Here is a 17,457-nt window from a genome sequence, read left to right as displayed (position 1 = left end):
ATTAGGGCAGAGGCCTGGCTATATTTCCCTTGTGGGCATCAGGCACAAAGAAGGCAGTCGTGATTGTTTTTGGGGTACCTCATAGACCTGACCCCACTTTGAACAGAGATGCCTCTGGGAAGGCAGAGAATCCCGCCTGGAGAATATTTTTCCTGAAAAATTGTCTGTAGCAGTGCTATGTCTGTGTCTGGGACGTTGGCTCTTAAAGCTCCTGTAACAATTCTCTGGTGCTGTTCTAATGACACCAGGTGACTTGGCACCACACATGCTTCCTTGAGGTTCCAGCCATATTTCTGTCACTCTGTGGCATAGCCCCCTGCCGGATGACTGGGAAGGAGAGCAGGACTGATGATACGTCCTGTTCATAAGCCCCAGTCCTTCTGTAGTGCAGCCTCCCATGCACACTCTCATCACCCTGACTTCCTGTCTTCAGAATCCTAGGAGAATTTTTTCCTACTCCCAACTCAGGAGCTTAAAAGTGGACCTGAAAGGCCTTGTTTTTGTGAGTACTCCTCAGTGTGAGAGTCCTCCTGATTTTCCTTGCTCTTTTTATTTATTATTTTTGTGACAGGGTCAGCTGACAGTTCAGGCTAGAGTGGAGTGGCACAATCCTAGCTCACTGCAGCCTCCAGCTCCTGGCTCAATTGATCCTCCCACCTCAGCCTCCTGAGTAGCTGAGACCACAGGCGTGCACCACCATGCCTGGCTAATTTTTGTATTTTTTGTAGAGATAGGGTCTTGCCATGTTGCCTAGGCTTCCTGGCTCTCTTTAGAGCGACTGTTTCTCACTAGCCAATTCACTGCATGCAGGGTCTAGGCTTTGTATTTTTTTTTTCTTTTAGGCTTTGCATTTTTTATTTTCACCTTCTTCATTAGGAATTTTTTTTCCAAGGAGTGAGTATATTGTGCTACAATCCTCCACAGGATATTTGGGCTGGGTGATGTTATTCATGATGAAATTTGATGGCGGGTAGAAGGGACCCTTGTCAAATGGCATGGACAGATTAAAGTTGCTCAGGGCCTGATGCAGGGAGTTTAGCTTCCTTTTCGCTTCCCCAGTGATGTCCTGGGGAGGAGCTCAGCTGATTTTTCCTTTCTCTTCCCTGAAGCTGGAATGGTTCTTTTCTTGGTTCTCTTTTTAGGTTTTAATTCAACTTTCTTCATAACAGCCTTGGCCAGGCCTCATTCTAATCGGTGTTGGGAACTGTTCTTAGGTTCCATGCCACGGGCAGGGAGAGCAGGAGGAAACAGCACTTTGCAGAGGCGCTTGGGAGCCGGGCATCCACCTGGGGCCAGTAGACGTCAAGCCTGAGTGGGGGATGCCCCCTGGGGAAGGCGTTCAAGGTCCAGACCCAGGTACTGAGGAGCATCTCAGTCAGGACCCTGGAGATGAGACGCGGGTGTTCCAGGAGCAAGGTGAGTAAGATGCAGACAGTGAGGATGTCAGGGCACAGAAAACTGTGCTGTGCAGTCGACCCCCTTCAGAAGCCCAGCAATGGAGAAACTAAGTTACCCGTGAGATGTAATTATGAATTTTCTTGGCTACTTCCTGGACCTTAGGAAATAGATGAAGTGAAATTGTTTCTTCTCCCTTCACACTCTGGTTTCTGGAGGTGACATCTGGGATCATGGTGTCTTATTATTTCTCTCTTCTTTCCCTCAGATCCCTTCTAGAAACCACCAGAAAATATTCAGCTGACATGCAGGAAAACTTTTTCAGTGGGCAGACAAACCATATCCCCCAAAGTAATACGTGGCTTTGTTTTTTTTGTTTTTTTTTTTTTTACTGAATCTCAAAGGGGCTTATTCCCAGAGTGTGGCTAGGGAGCATGGGTCATCCTGAAGGGACAGGGCTGGGACAATCTTGCCAGCTCAGAACAGGGCAGGGGACACCCAGGCCCCAGCTGAGAACAGGGCAAGGGACACCCAGGCCCCAGCTGAGAACAGAGCAGGAGACACCCAGGCCCCTGTGTGTGGGAAAGTGTGGCACCAAAGTGAAAAGTGATTCTGTCTAGAGTCTCCTGGTTCCTGAGATTATGTACATCGGGTGGGGGACACCTTTGAACGAGCTGACAGCATGACAGCGCCGATCCTTCTCATCTTTCTTATGTTTTTTGTCCCTGCTCAGCACTGCCTGTTCTGCAGCCGGGTCCTGGCCTCCCCACGATGAATGCCAGGGACCAAGAGGTGGCAGCCGGATTCTTTACTGGATCGCAGGTGAGCTCTGATTCTTCCTTTCTGGAAATCGTGATGTTGCTTTGATTGAGGCTCACGTTCCCCAAGGTTTCTCTGCACAGCAATGCGCCCTCCCTGCCCCCAAGTTGAGTCATTCTCCCTTCCTAGTCCATGGACCTGATGGTGTGGTTTCCCTCACTGAGCCACCATCCCCAGTTGTTAATTTGCCTTGAACTTTATGTCTAGACCCTGAGCCGCAGATGGACTCTTTTTAGCTGTTACAGATAGAAACCCCCTAGGACTATCTGGGCCATCCTGGTTGGCCCTGAGATAACTCTTTGTAGTGCCCTTTATGGTTACTTCTGCTGCTGCTTTTTCTGTTTTGGAAACTCCCCTGTCCCCTAACATCAGCAGGAATATGGCTGACTCAAGGTTGGGGCTTCCAGGAGCATTGAGCAGGGTGGTCTCTGTGGCCACACAGGCCACACTGGGAGCTGGACCTTGTTAACATTACGCATCTGCCACAAATGGGATAACTGAAGCATAGATGGGATGCTGTCTCTTCCACAGGGTGCTGAGAGCTGTCAGGAAGGTGGGGGCTTTCCAGTGGGGCATTTTCCTCAAGGAGGCGAGTCTAAAAGAGTTCCTTGAAGAAGAAAAGGTGTTGTTTGGCAGAAAAAAGAAGGAGGTTAAGTCTGGCCCTGCTCAAGCCGTATTTGGGCAAGGCTGGATGCAGGCATCATTTTCCATTTCTGTTCTCCAGGGACATGCTTTGGAGGGGATGAGGAATGACATCAGTGCCTTTCAGTTTGGTTGGACCCTCCCTTGTACCGTAATAGTTCTTCATAGTGTAGTGAGTGGGAAATTACGGATGCATTTACTTTATTGCAGTCTTGTTCTTTTTTTTTTTTTTTTTTTTTTTTTTTTTTTTTTAGACGGGGTTTCACCATGTTGGTCAGGCTGGTGATACGCTCGCCTTGGCCTCCAAAGTGCTTGGATTACAGGCGTGATGTTCTTTTTTTTTTTTTTTGCCTCGTTCTTAAGACAGGGCTTGCCCGAATGTGAACTTCGTTCTTGATGAGAAGGTAAATAGCGGCTGCCAGTCTCTGACAAGCATGAGGTGTGAGTGGAGGCTACTGCAGAGTGGAAATGGGGTGCCTTGGTTGTGGGGCAAGCTGAACCCCAGCTGCAGAGGCTCAAAACTGCAGTGGCTCAAACAAGTGGACTGTTCCCATTAGACTGTTGGGAGGAAGCTGGTTCTGCCCTCAGGGCATCTTCAGGCTCTGCTCTTCCTCCTTTCATTGCCTGTGTTCACTCCTGCTTTTAGGCTCTTCACCTTTAAGATTAGTTTTTTATTTTTTTGAGACGGGGTCTTGCTCTGTCACTTAGGCTAGAGTGCAGTGGCGCAATCCCGGCTCACTGCAGCACTGACCTCCCAGGCTGGAGTGATCCTCCTACCTAAGCCTTCTCAGTAGCTGGGGCCGTAGGTGTGCGCCACCTATGGCCTGTGCGCCACAGGACTAATAAAAATTAGTCCTGGCTAATTTTTATATGTTTTGTAGAGATGGGGTTTTGTCCTGCTGCCCAGGCTGGTCTTGAACTTCTGGCCTCAATCAATCCTCCCTGCTTTAGCCTACCAAAATGCTGGGATTATAGACATGAGCCACTGCCTTCGGCCTGGGATTCTTTCTTTATTCATAGCAATGTCCTGTTGTTGCAGGGGTTGGGGCCATTTAAAGATATGGCCCTGGCCTTCCCTGAGGAGGAGTGGAGGCATGTGACCCCAGCCCAGATAGACTGCTTTGGAGAGTATGTGGAACCGCAGGACTGCAGGGTCTCTCCAGGTAAGACTGTCTCCACCCACAGGTGAGGAGCTGGGGAGTTCTGAAAGCTCAGGTCAGGATGCTGCTGTAGCTCTGGCGCACCTGGCAAAGGAAGGGGGAGTTCATGACAGGCGGGTAAATGGGTCTAGCATGGGCCACAGGCACGAGGAGCTGAATGATGGAGCAGGAAAACATGAGGCTGTTATTCTGGCTATGTGGAGACAGGTAGGTCACGAGGATCCCCAAACACCTACACTGTATACATGATTAATAAAGACGCTAAGGGCTTGAAAGCAAGATACCAACAGCAAAAGATGGGGCGTCTGAGCGTGTTCAGATATTTATTGAGTGTTTCCTGCGTGTGGGCCCTGTGTTTGTGGCTTTCTCTTGGGTCAGGAAGTAGGCAGGACTAATGCGCGCAAAAGCGTCGGTGCTCACAGTGTGCACGTAGGAGGACTTGAGGGGGCTTCATGACGGGAGAGGCTGAAGTGGCCCGAGTTGCAGAGGAAGCAGAGCTGCGCTGGGCCTCAGGTGGTGGCTGGCTTTGACCTGGGCTCAGAGCCCGCGGGGATGCGGCCGTCGTGTGTGACAGCATCTCATGGGAGGAGGATCAGCGAGAGAGAGCCCACAGGGTCTGCCATCGGAGCACACTGCAGGGCTTTGTGGGTGCCAGGGTGAAGGGCAGTATGAAGAATCTGTGTGGGTGGAATGAGGACACCGGCGGGGAGAGGAAACACTGTGGCTGGAATGGACCTCTCCTTGTTCTCTGATTTTCTTTTTTGTCTCATCACTTCTTTGTGAGTTGTGCACTGACCATCCATCCGTACTGACCCCACCTGGCCTTTCCTTATCCTGAAATGCCTTGAAGGATGAGCGAGAGTATCCCTGTGCTTCCTCCAGGACATAAGAGAATCCTTTCTGGCCGTCTACCACTCGCTGACCCTGACTTTGAGCATCTCCCTTGACTTTTCCATGTCTTGGTTTCCTCTGCTCTGCCATGGACTATTCATAGAATCTGTCCTCATGGTGCTGTGAGGATGAAGGGAGGTGATACATCTAAATGTGTGCTGATCATGGTAGTGTTAGATCATTTAGTTAGTGGTGTAAATATTACTAAGGGATTCTTGTATGAGCCATCAGCCGTCACTCATTTATTCACCACAGAGGTACACTTGGCACCTGCTGTGTGGCCAGTGCTTTTCTGGTCTCTATGAAGAGTTAAAAATAAAGGCACTTGCCTGTGGGGTCTTAGAGTTCAGGGGAAGAGGTCAAGTGGATGTAACAGTGGGATAGGGCAAGGGGAACTGGGCTCCTGGGAGACCTGGGTCCAGGGCACAGTTGACACAGCATGACAGTGACGTGAGTGGCAGAAAGAAGCCAGCATATTTTACATGGAGATGTGTGACTGCTGTAATAGCAGAGGATGACAGAACAAAGCAGGGGCTCAAGTGATGAGCCCCAGACAAAGGTGCCAATGTCCTGGTGCCAGGGTCATCCTCAGAGGTGTTCCCCTGCTAATAATACTGCTGTGTGGTGAAGATTCTTCCCTGCCCCCCATTCGCAGAGGGTTTTCATGCCCTCCTGGCCATTTCTGACCATTCTGGAGACTCTGGTTCTGTCCTTGTCCCCTCACCAGCTCAGTGTCTCAGAACCCAGAGCAACTCAAGCCCATACCTGAACATGTCTGCCAAGGCCAGATGACATGAAGGCCTGTTTCCCGAGTGTACCATCCACTCACCGTCCAGCTTTTAGGCCTTCTGGGATTCGCACTTGGGGCTGGGCACATAGGGCAGGGTTGGGCTAGCTGGTTGCTCAGATCAGTTCCAGTTTTTTGTCTCTTCTCATTAGTGAACGATGAAGTGCAGACCTTGTCATCTGGGTTGTAATTGCAGTAATGGTCACAAGAACTGGAGTAGGAACTCATAAAATGATTTGGAATCATGCAAAAAGTAGCAGGTGCAGAAACCTGAATGCAGGACTCTACAGGCAGGTTCCCAGGATGGCGAGGGTCCTGGAGTGAAAGATCAGTGCTCAGAGGAGTAAGGAGGAGGTAGGAGTGAGCAGAGTGAGGCCGGCCATGAGAACTCTGGCTCCCTGTTTTAAAATTTTTTCTGCACAGAGTAACATGATGGAAGTTTTACTTGAGGAAAATTGGATTGACGGCAGGATACGGCTAGCCTGGACCCTCGCTCCTTGTTTTAAAACTTTTTCTGCACAGAGTATCGTGATAGAAGTTTTACTTGAGGAAAATTGGATTGATGGCAGGATATAGCCAGCCTCGACTCTGGCTCCTCGTTTTAAATTTTTTTCTGCACAGAGTAACATGATGAAAATTTTACTTGAGGAAAATTGGATTGATGGTAGGCTATAGCCAACCTGGAGGTTTGAAATCATGTAGGCACCAGAGTAAGAGCAGGAACCAGGCCAGTGGCCATGAAGAAGGGGGTTTACTGAAACATGCTTCCAAGGATTGGCCACAGATTGGCCAGAGGAGAGGAAAGAGAAGAGTCAGAGAGAAGTCTCTGTCTTAGGATCCTGGCTAAGAAACTGGAAAAGTTATGTTGCTACTGTCAGAAAGGGAGGGAAGCATTTTCCTAAGGGGGAGGGAGAATGGAAAATTCCATTTGTTGACTTTGAGATCTAAGTGGACAGTCCCTGGAAGTAGCTGCAAGTCAGGTACATGGTCTGGGGATTAAAATAATATCACCAGCCATTGCATTCCTGCTCCATGTGTGCAGCAAACTTCATGAGTGTACAAATCACTTTGAAGGTGAATAATGTAAGGCTCAGAGAGGTTAATTGATTTTCCCATGATCACACAGCAATTGAGCAGCCAGTGCAGCACTTTAGACCCAGGTTTCTCACTGCTAGGTCCCTTCTCTTCCACTACTGCGTCTTTCTCCCAGTGTCTGTATTTATGCTTAGATATCTTATTGTATTTATTTTTCCCCCAGTTTTATATTTTGAACTCTTACTATACAAATTTTCAAACATACAGAATAGCTAAGACTAGTACAGGGAACACACTTAGGCCTTTATCTAGATTCACCAATTGTTAACATTTGCCCTATTTATTTGTATAATGTGTGTTTTTTTGGAATGATCTGGAAGTTGGAAGTGTCTCAATCATAAATACTTCAGCATATGCCTAACAATGACATTCCCAACATAGTCCAGTAGCATAATTCCATATAAGAAAATAAACGCAAATTCCATATATGTAACATCTAGTGCGTAGTCAGATTTTCCTAGGATCTGGTTGTGGTTTGTGCATTGCATTTAGTTTTACTTTTCCTGTTTATAACACCTCAAAACTGAAAACTACCCAAATGAACATCAGTCAAATTAATTCCTGCTTATTAATTTGCAAGCTATATATATTGCAATATGTATATTGTGAGCTACTTACTAATTTGTAAAATATATATTGCAACCTATACATATTACAATATATATATTGCAACCTATATATATATTTCAATGTATATTACAATCTATATATACATATACTAACCTTATTGCACTATATAACATACATATACACATATATACACATACATATACAGTGGAATACTATACACCAATGAAAAAGAATAAGCTGCAGCTTTAGATCTTGACACAGGGGAATGTCACAAACATATTAAGCAGAAGAGGCCAGAAACAATGTGTGAGACAGTTACATGAAGTTCAAGAACAGGTAAAAAAAAGTCTGGACAGTGTGTTCCCTTTGGGGACAGGGTATAGTAATGGAGGAGATGAAAAAGGGGGCTTCTAGGGGTTGGTTATGTTCTGTTTGTTGAACTGAATGCTGTTTACCAGGTTGGGTTCATTAAGAAAATTCTTTGCACAGGGTGTGGTGACCCACACCTGTAATCCCAGCACTCAGGGAGGCAGAGGCAGGAGGGTCACTTGAGCCCAATAATTTGAGACCAGCCTGGGCAACATAGTGAGACCCCCATCTTCACAAAAAGGAAAAAAAGGGTAACTTGAAATTTTTTAGCCAGCGCTGGATCCAAAAGAATAAAAATAAAATTCTTTGGATGTACAAAACATAAATGGTTTGTACACTTTTACTTTCATGAAAAGTTTACAGAACGAAGAAACAAATCCAAGCTGATATGTATGTATTTCATATTTTATCAAACAAGGAGGCATATAATGTCATTTTTTTTGCCTTCTAATCACCTTGCCTAAAAGGACTCTTTTCCCCTTTAAGTGCCACTTATTTCTCCCTTTCTTTTTTTTCTCTTGGCCTCTTTGTTCCCCAATACCTTTTCTTTTTTTCTCCTCCCTTTCCTCTCACTCTTGTGTAAGCACCTGTTCCATTAATCTAGAGAGATAAGAAGGATTGGAGTGAGGATGAAGGGAGAGGCCGAGCATTTCAGCAGCGTCACGGCCTCAGTCCTGATAAATGTGCTACCGGGGGGCATTCTCCTGCAGGAATCTCAGTGAAGCCTGCTTCATTCATTCAGCCAGCAGTTAGCAAGCGTCTTCCCAGAGTCAGTCCTCTGCCAGCCTCCTAGGAGACCCAGTTGAATAAACCTGGTTAGGCAGATGGAGCATGTGGGCAGGACAGAGAGCTGAGCAGGCACCTGGAAGGTCTGGAGAACTTCATGCTGCCCCGTGCTACAGCAGGCGTGGAATTGTTCAGAGAAGGCACAGGACATCTGGATGAATGGGGACAGCATTTCCAACAAGGTGGCATGTAAATAGGTACCGAATAATAAAGTAGGTGCACAGTGCTGAAGAGGCCCAGAGTAAGAAAATAATCATGGTGAGTGTCTCTAAGGAAATTTATTGAGCTACATTTTGAAGGAAGTAAGAGTCTAGATTAGCAGCAAGATAAGTGGGTGGCACTGGAGTTTGGCATACTCTTCTGTAAAAAGACATGGAGGTGGAAAGAAGTCAGGAAAGCCTGAGTTGAGGTTGTTGGTCGAAGGAAACAGAGAAGGAACTGTCAACAGGACCCCTGTGAAGCAGAGTTCTAACATGTAAATGGCTACCACAGAATCAATCTTTATCTCCTCCTGTCCTGTAGGCATTGGGAGCAAGGAAAAGGAGGCAAAACCCCCCCAGGAAGACCTGAAAGGGGCGCTGGCGGCACTGACATCAGAGAGGTTTGGGGAAGCTGCTCTCCAGGGCCCTGGGCTCATAAGGGCCTGTGAGCAGGAGCCCGGTAGCTCTGGGGGTGGTGCGCCTGGGCTTCCTCCTCCCCAGCACGGTTCCATCCCCCTGCCTGACGAAGTCAAAACGCACAGCTCCTTCTGGAAGCCCTTCCAGTGCCCCGAGTGTGGAAAAGGATTCAGTCGGAGCTCCAATCTCGTCAGGCACCAGCGAACCCATGAAGAGGAGAAGTCCTATGGCTGTGTGGAGTGTGGGAAGGGCTTTACCCTGAGAGAGTACCTGATGAAGCACCAGAGAACTCACCTTGGAAAGAGGCCCTATGTGTGCAGCGAGTGTTGGAAAACCTTCAGCCAGAGACACCACTTGGAGGTGCACCAGCGCAGCCACACCGGGGAGAAGCCCTACAAGTGTGGGGACTGCTGGAAGAGCTTCAGCCGTAGGCAGCACCTGCAGGTGCACCGGAGGACGCACACTGGCGAGAAGCCCTACACCTGCGAGTGCGGCAAGAGCTTCAGCAGGAATGCCAACCTGGCAGTGCACCGGCGTGCCCACACGGGTGAGAAGCCGTATGGGTGCCAAGTGTGCGGGAAGCGGTTCAGCAAAGGGGAGCGGCTGGTCCGACACCAGAGAATCCACACAGGGGAGAAGCCCTACCACTGTCCTGCCTGTGGGCGAAGCTTCAACCAGAGGTCCATCCTCAACCGGCACCAGAAGACCCAGCACCGCCAGGAGCCGCTGGTGCAGTGAGCACAGCAGGTGGCAGGCAGCACTGTCATTCGCCCTCACTGCAGGGCCTTGTGGGGCGCACAGTGACGGCTGCCAGAAAGCACTGGTCCCATCGCCTTCCCACCCACTCACACACGCAGGAAAGGCAAGGCCTGGCTTACTTAGAGCTTCCAGAGCACAGCTGCTCCCATCTCTTACCCAAGTGGTGCTAAACAATTTTTCTTCCTGTGTTTGAGGGAAGCAGTCTCCTGCGGTTCAGTTCAGGCTGAGCTTTTCTCCTTCAGTGGATTGTCCATGTCCCCTCACTGAACAAGGCTGGGAGTAAAGGCAAAACCTTGACATGTGCTGGCAGCTGGGATCTCATCTTCCTGAGGGCTCTGTCCTGCCTGCAGGGTCATTAGCTTAGACTCTTCCCCCACCTCTCTTTTCCATTGAACAAACATTTATTGGACATCCTCTGCACTGCTGGCCGTGGGAATGCAGTGGTGAATGAAAGACGAGACCTTACTTTCCTGGGGCTTGTGCTGTGCATTGGGGACACATGTAGCAGCTCATGACCCAAGATGTTTCCAGGGTGTCTGTGCTGCGTACCCGCGAGAGTGTTTTCCCACCCCCACTCCTGCCCTTCTGCTCCTCCCTGGATCTTCCCACCCCAGCCGGGATCTGCTGTCAGGCAGCTGTGTGGATTTTACATTACTTAGAGCCTCCTCTGTGTTGGGCTGACATTCTGTCCTCATCTGTAAAATTTCCCCATCCATTATTCCTTGCACTATAACAACTGTCAATACACCAACTATTAGGAAGTTACTATTTTGCTGTTGATCACTGAGTAAACATTAGAGTATTTTAAAAAACAGTTCTCTAGAAAACTGGTATCATTAAAATGAGTCTGAAAGATGAACTGGTATTGACGCTTATATTTGATGGCTCTTTATAGTACATAACATTATTTTCTCCCCTTTCTCATTTGACCCATTTCCCAAGTATTTATTGAGGCCCTGTAACATGCCAGGAACTCTTTTGGGTGCTTGAGACGCATCCATGAATAAAACGGGGAGAAGCCCTTGACCTCGTAGAGCTTACATCTTGTGGATGTACTTGATCTTCAGAACCCGTGGATATTCCTGCAAATCCTCTGGGCCTGTTTTCACGGCTTTGTCAGCATCTTGCCCTGAAATGCATTCACCACCTACCTCTTGCTACTAAATGGTCTCTGCACTCTAGACCCTTGTCATCCAAGGCACTCGGGGTCCTGGACGCCCACTGGGGATGATGAGCTGGTAGCGACCTGTTTTGCATGAGTGCCAAGTCAGGAAAAATGAAGATGTTTGTAGGCATTTAAAAAATACACATTTCTTTAAAAATGAGATGATGCAATATTTGTAAACTGTTGAAGATTCCTTATTGTGCCATCACTAAAGGATTTCATTTCTGTTAAAGTTCTGGAAGCTGCATAACTAGTGTGGACTGACTGCTGTGTCACTGTTGTGCTGTGCCTTTGAACCCTGGCTGAGTGAGTTTGTCTTTTGTTGACAGTGTGCTATAATTGCGAAATGTGGTTTGTCTTCTGATGCTGCTTACTACAAGATTCTTTTACTGATATATTTTTTTTTCATTTTCCATTGTAAATAAGGTAAATGATGATGACTAACACAAAGCTGTATTAGTTCACTTTGAAATGTGGTTTTATCACCTGTTCTTGGTAGGTAGCATGGTGTTTAATTTTGACTTAGCAAATGACCCTCGTTGGTCTTCCTGGCCCATTAGTTGTGCTTACGAGGCTGCACTGACAGGGTCATAGCTGTATCTGAGATATCTACACAGGGCTGCTGCTGCTCTTCTGTGATACTGAGATCCACGTGCAAAATCAGCTTCCGTCCCTCCCCAGTTATCAGAGCAGCTAGGCAGGGCTGATGGCAGGGCTGATAGCCAGGCAGACTCAGCTTGAGGCTTCTGGCCTGAGCATGGCCTTCCCCAAAGGCTGGAATTCCAAAGGCAGGTGGGGATTGGGGAAGCCTCTGGGGGCTCGTTGTCACTCATCATTCTGTTTACCTGAATCATGGATGCTCTTTTATTGCACACTGAGCTAGCAGGCTTCTGGGTTTCAGTGAGTTGGAATTTCTCAGCAGAAGCTTCAGTAGGAGCTGGGCCTTGCTGACTTTCCCATCTGGCCTCTTCCCTATCTCCTGTGGAGCCAAGAGTTTAGGACAGTGTCTCAGAAAAGCCTTTTAATAGAGGGTTCTTCCCATGGGATTGTGGTAGTCTGATTTTTCATATCTATTCAAATATTAAGAAATATTTTGTTTTCTGTATTTTTCTATTCTTTAGAAATTTTTTTATAATAGATCATTTCAAACCTACATAAATGAATACTTATGTATTTCTCATTTGACTTTATTATAAACTCAAAATCAGTCAATCTTGTTTCATCTCTGCCCACTCCTTCCTCCCCCACTGAAGTTTTGAAGTATATCCCAAGTGTTGTTTATAACCATTTCAGTGTGTATTTCTAAAAGGTAAGGGTGGCTGGGTGTGGTGGCTCACACCTATGATCCCAGCACGTTGGGAGGCTGAGGTGGCATTGCTTGAGTCCAGGAGTTCAAAACCAGCCTGAACAACATAGTGAGACCTTATCTACAAACAAAAGTTAACTGGGCATGGTGGTGCATGCTTGTGGTCCCAGCTATTCAGGAGGCTGAGGCGGGGCATCACTTGAGCCCACAAGGTTGAGATTGCAGTGAGCTGTGATTGTGCCACTGCACTCCAGCCTGGGAGACAGAGCAAGACTCTGTCTCAAAACAAAACAGTTCCTTAATGTCAAAATATCCAGTGAATTTTAAGAACCCACCTAATTTTTCAATACATTATAATTTGTTGCTTTGCCTCCTAAGTCTTATAATCTATAGTATTTATCCTTGAAATTTATTCATTTAAAAAATTGGATCATTTACCCTGGAGAGTTTTTTACATTCTGCATTTTCTTTTTTTTGTTTTGTTTTTTTTGAGATGGAGTCTCACTCTGTTGCCAGGCTGGTGTGCAGTGGCATGATCTCGGCTCACTGCAACCTCTGCCTCCTGGGTTTAAGCAATTCTGCCTCAGCCTCTGGAGTAGCTGGGATTACAGGCATGTGCCACCATGTCCAGCTAATCATCCTGCATTTTCTATTTGCATACCCATGGCATGATTTAACATATTTCCTTGCCCTCTGTATTAATTAAAAATGTACAGGATTAGAGGTGTAATCACATTCATATTTCACATTTTGGCAAAGAACATGTTATAGATTGTGACATGCCTTGTTTCTCTTCATATGATCTTAGCAGCCCAGATCTGCTTATTTCATTAGTTCTGTAAATGCTTCATCATTTAATAGTTGGAATACTTCCGTAAGAGATTTCCCTTCATTAACTTAGATTACCCTTATAGTTCATACAGGGAAGGCAAGATAAATTCTTGATCGTCCTCGTTTGCCTGTTTTCAGAATAATGGGCTAGTTACTTTTTGCTTCCTGTGAAAGCAATCAAGTCTGCAGAAATGAATGCATTAATAGATTTTTTGCTTTTATTGGTTTTTTTGAGATAGGGTCTTACTCTGTCGCCCAGGCTGGAATGCAGTGGTGCAATTGTAGCTCACTGCAGCCTCAAACCCCCAGGCTACGGTGGGTTTGTCCTTCCAGAGTGTTGAAATTACAGGTGTGAGCCACTGTGCCTAGCCTGCACTCATGGATTTAAACATACTTGATTGGCCCACTGCAGTTATAATTTGATGCTCAAATTATTTCACCTTTGACCAGTGGAAGCCTCTACACCTTGGCTCCTGAATCCTTTTGACACAAACCTAACCCTCATTGACAGCTTCTTTGCTTTCTGGCATGACAAGATGTTCCAGGTGAATGTTCCACATTTACTGCCCCTTTTGAGAGTGAAAGTGAGTGCTGTTGATTTTCCTGGGACAGTAGTGTAAACCGGTACTCTCCAGGTCAAATAGGGGCACTTGGTCAACTCATAGATGGGCCTCCCTTTGTATGACAAGGCATCTGTGGTTGCCTCACATTGTGATGATGCTGTATGCCTTCAGTGTCTGGCTGCATGTGCCATGCTGCTGGGTAATGAGGGAGGCTGTTGTCCTTTGCAAGAGAAACTGTTTTATCCTGGGGGTGGTGGTAGAGCCAGGTAACTCCCTAAGGTCTGTCCTGGGGAGATACTTTCTTTCTTTCTTTTTTTTTTTTTTCTTTCCCTGGGTTGTCAGCATTTTTGCAAGCACTGGGGACATATTTCATCATGAAAGTTTGGTTCTTGTCATAATATGTGCCATGGGTGGTGTTTGCAGGCTGATTACACTTAAATACTTTCAATACCTGTTTTTTTCCCAGCTGAGGAGCAAGGAGAACCTTTGTTTCTTAAAAAACAAACTGGTTTTGGCCGGGTGCAGTGGCTCACGCCTGTCATCCCAGCACTTTTGGGAGGCCAAGCAGGCGGTTCACCTGAGGTCAGGAGTTTGAGACCAGCCTGGACAACATGGTGTAACCCTGTCTCTACTAAAAATACAAAAATTAGCCAGATGTGGTGGTGGGCACCCGAGGCAAGAGAATCACTTGAACCTGGGAGGCAGAGGTCGCATTGAGCAGAGCTCGTGCCACTGCACTCCAGTCTGGGTGACAGAGCAAGATTCTGTCTCAATAACAGTAATAATGAGCTGGTTTCAAGTCCCCTCCCTCTCCACTTTACATCACAGATAATGATGTAACCCACTTCTGAGACAAGGAAAATGACAGGCAGCAACACGTTTCTCCAGCATGTTCTTGCTCTTAAACTTCGCCAGGGTTTCTCAACCCCTGCACTGTTAGCGTTTTGTGCCAGATAATTCTCTGTTGGCAGCTGTCCTGGTTGTTTTATGCATTGTAGGATGTTTAGTAGCAATCCTGGCCTCAACCTACCAGATGCCAGTAGCACTCACTGGCTGTGACAACCATGTTTCTGGAGGAGCAGTCTGGCTTTCAGGAAGAGCAAATAGTTTGATGTCCCCTTGGGGAGGCAGAGTCGACCTTAGCTGAGAATCACTGCTCTTAGCATTCAGGATAATACCTTACCTCAATTAGGTATTTTAGCTATTGAGAGGAGGACTGGAACTCCACCTCCATGTTTCTTGCAGAGTTTGAAGTATCCACCTAGTTCCTAGAAAACAAAGGAGTTTTACTAGAGATCACATGGGGGTAAAGATAGTATTGGCAGGCAGAGCCAAGAGCTATTGAAGTAGACTCCCAGGGTAGGGGCCTGCAAGTCTGTTAACAAGCAGCCTCTGGCACTGCTGCTTTGGGTTCCTGTCAGGCAGGCCTCTGCCCCGGTGCCTCTGCATCACAACGAGTCTCTGCTTGGATGTAGACTAACGTTCCCTTAGCAAGGGCCACTTAAGTGCAGTGCAGTCAATCACAGGCTCTTTGTTAGTGATCTGTAGCTGTTTGTTGAGCCTCCAATCACAGTTATACTGAATTCATTTACCAGAAGTTCTCCAAGCCAAAGAAATTCACTTGGGCTTCTCAATTTTGAATTTCTGTCTTACCTATTTTCTGTATGATCTCAGTGAAGGATATACTTCCAGAGAGCAATCTTGCCCAGCGCATGCCCGGGATCAATATGTTTTGATAAAAAAAAAAAAAAAAAAAACTCAACAAAAATTGGCTATGAAGCAGGGAGGGCAGGCAATATCCTTTTTTGTCACTGAGAATTTAAACTGCTGGGAGAGGGAGGATGGAAATGCTTCGGTAGTGTATGTGTTGTGCCCTGAGAAGCAAAGGGATGTGGGAGGAGCAATTTGGCTTTCAGGAAGAGCAAATGGTTTTACTGCCACAGCCACTAGCCATAGCTCTGCTTTGTCATCTGAGTGGCCGGAGACTAGGAAATGGTAGCAAACCCAAGAGCTTGCTTCATGTTTTTCCTTCCTGTCAAAAAGTGCAGTCTCTTGAGAAGGTGGTGAAGAGCTTTTAGATAGAGATTGGGAGGAGAGAGATGGTAGAAGTCTTTATTTACCTCCTGTATTAGTCTCTTCTCACGCTGCTGTAAGAACTGCCTAAGACTGGGTAATTAATAAAGGAAAGAGGTTTAATTGACTCACAGTTCCTCAGGTGTAGGGAGGCCTCAGGAAACTTACAATCTTGGTGGAAGGGGACACAAACATGTATTTCTTCACATGGTAGCAGGAAGGAGAAGTACTGAGCAAAGTGGGAAAATCCCCTCACAAAACTTAGTTCTTATGAGAACTCACTATCATGAGAACAGCATGGGGTAACCACCCTCATAATTCAATTACCCACCATCGGGTCCTTCCTACAACATGTGGGGATTATGGAAACTGCAATTCAAGATGAGATTTGGGTGGGGAAACAGCCAAACCATATCACCTCCTGTCCTTGACTCCCACCTCCAGGAGTTGAGTATTATACTATTTCTGCAACTGCAGAAATTTGGAGGAAAACCGAGTCTATATTATCTAGGAAATTCACTAACTTCTGAAAACAGTCTCAGCCTGTTATATGAAAAGGGAAAATATGAAAAGAAGTTTATCATTGATAGCCAGTTTTCTCACCATTTTTCCAGTCCTCATTTCTAAGTGTTTCTGCTGTCTAGACTAAACTTCTGGTGGAAAGAATGGAAAATAAGTAATGGAAAAAAATCAACAGTTAAAATTATGTGATATTAGCCCATATATATACCAATGAACTACAACAAAAGTTTCAGAAATGAACTAGGCTCTCTATATAGATCTAATATGTGATAAAGATGGTATCTGAAATCACTAGGGCAGAGATCGATTTTTTTAAAAAATGCTGTTGGGATAAGTGATGATCTGTATGCAGCACAGTTAAGATCGCCTACCAAGGAGAATGATGAGGAATGTCATATTAAATAGCTCAGGAAGCCCCATACCAATCAGGAAGCTATTTGCTTCTTAACAATCACAAGAGACAGGACTCATCATTTTCTTCAACTTATTTTTTGTCTCTCTTTTTTTCTTCTTATTTTTTTAATAGAGATGGGGGTCTTACTCTATTGTCTAGGTTGGTCTGGAACTCCTGGCCTGAAATAATCTTCCTGCCTTGACCTCCGAAAGTGCTGGGATTACAGGTGTGAGCCATGGAGCCTAGCCATTTTTGTTCTCTCTCCCTCTTTCTTTTCTTCTCTCTCTCTTTTTTTTTTTTTAAACAGTCTTGTTCTGTCACCGAGGTTGGAGTCCAGTGGTGCCATCTTGGCTCACTGCAACTTCTGCCTCCTGGGTTCCAGTGATTCTTGTGCCTCAGCCTCTTAAGTAGCTGGGACTACAGGCATGTGCCACCAAGCCTGACTAATTTTTGTATTTTTATTAGAGATGGGGTTTTGCCATGTTAGCCAGCCTGGTCTCGAACTCCTGGCTTCAAACCATCTTCTACCCAACTCAGCCTCCCAAAGTGCTGGGATTACAGGCGTGAGCCACTGCACCTGGCAAAATTCAGGGTATCTTATAAGATTTTTTTTGGGTCCAAACTCATATAAATTATGCTTGTGGCTTTTGTTCCTTTTAACTAAGGTGCATATAAGATTTTACAGTTGTTTTGTGTTTTTTTTTTTTTTTTTT

The 17,457-nt window shown here is 46.2% G+C and overlaps 1 protein-coding gene across 5 annotated transcripts in view; it reads left to right on the top strand.

Annotated features, from left to right (window-relative positions):
• Nucleotides 1-12,267, top strand: part of ZSCAN25 (zinc finger and SCAN domain containing 25) — a 17,014-nt gene extending 4,747 nt beyond the window's left edge. For all 5 annotated transcript variants that reach the window (XM_032266589.1, XM_032266587.1, XM_032266588.1 and 2 more), the window contains 4 exons: nt 1,215-1,416; nt 2,129-2,217; nt 3,896-4,019; nt 9,037-12,267. In XM_032266589.1, coding sequence (XP_032122480.1) covers nt 1,215-1,416; nt 2,129-2,217; nt 3,896-4,019; nt 9,037-9,869 — 1,248 coding nt within the window. In that variant the 3' untranslated portion in view covers nt 9,870-12,267. The remainder of the gene's footprint in view (nt 1-1,214; nt 1,417-2,128; nt 2,218-3,895; nt 4,020-9,036) is intronic.
• Nucleotides 12,268-17,457: the final 5,190 nt, after the last annotated feature.

This window comes from Sapajus apella, unplaced genomic scaffold (genome assembly GCF_009761245.1).
Source record: "Sapajus apella isolate SASKATOON/1434 unplaced genomic scaffold, GSC_monkey_1.0 scaffold159, whole genome shotgun sequence".
Classification (NCBI taxonomy): Eukaryota; Metazoa; Chordata; class Mammalia; order Primates; family Cebidae; genus Sapajus; species Sapajus apella.
Note: the sequence above shows the minus strand (reverse complement) of the source record. Positions and strands in the feature narration are given on the sequence as shown.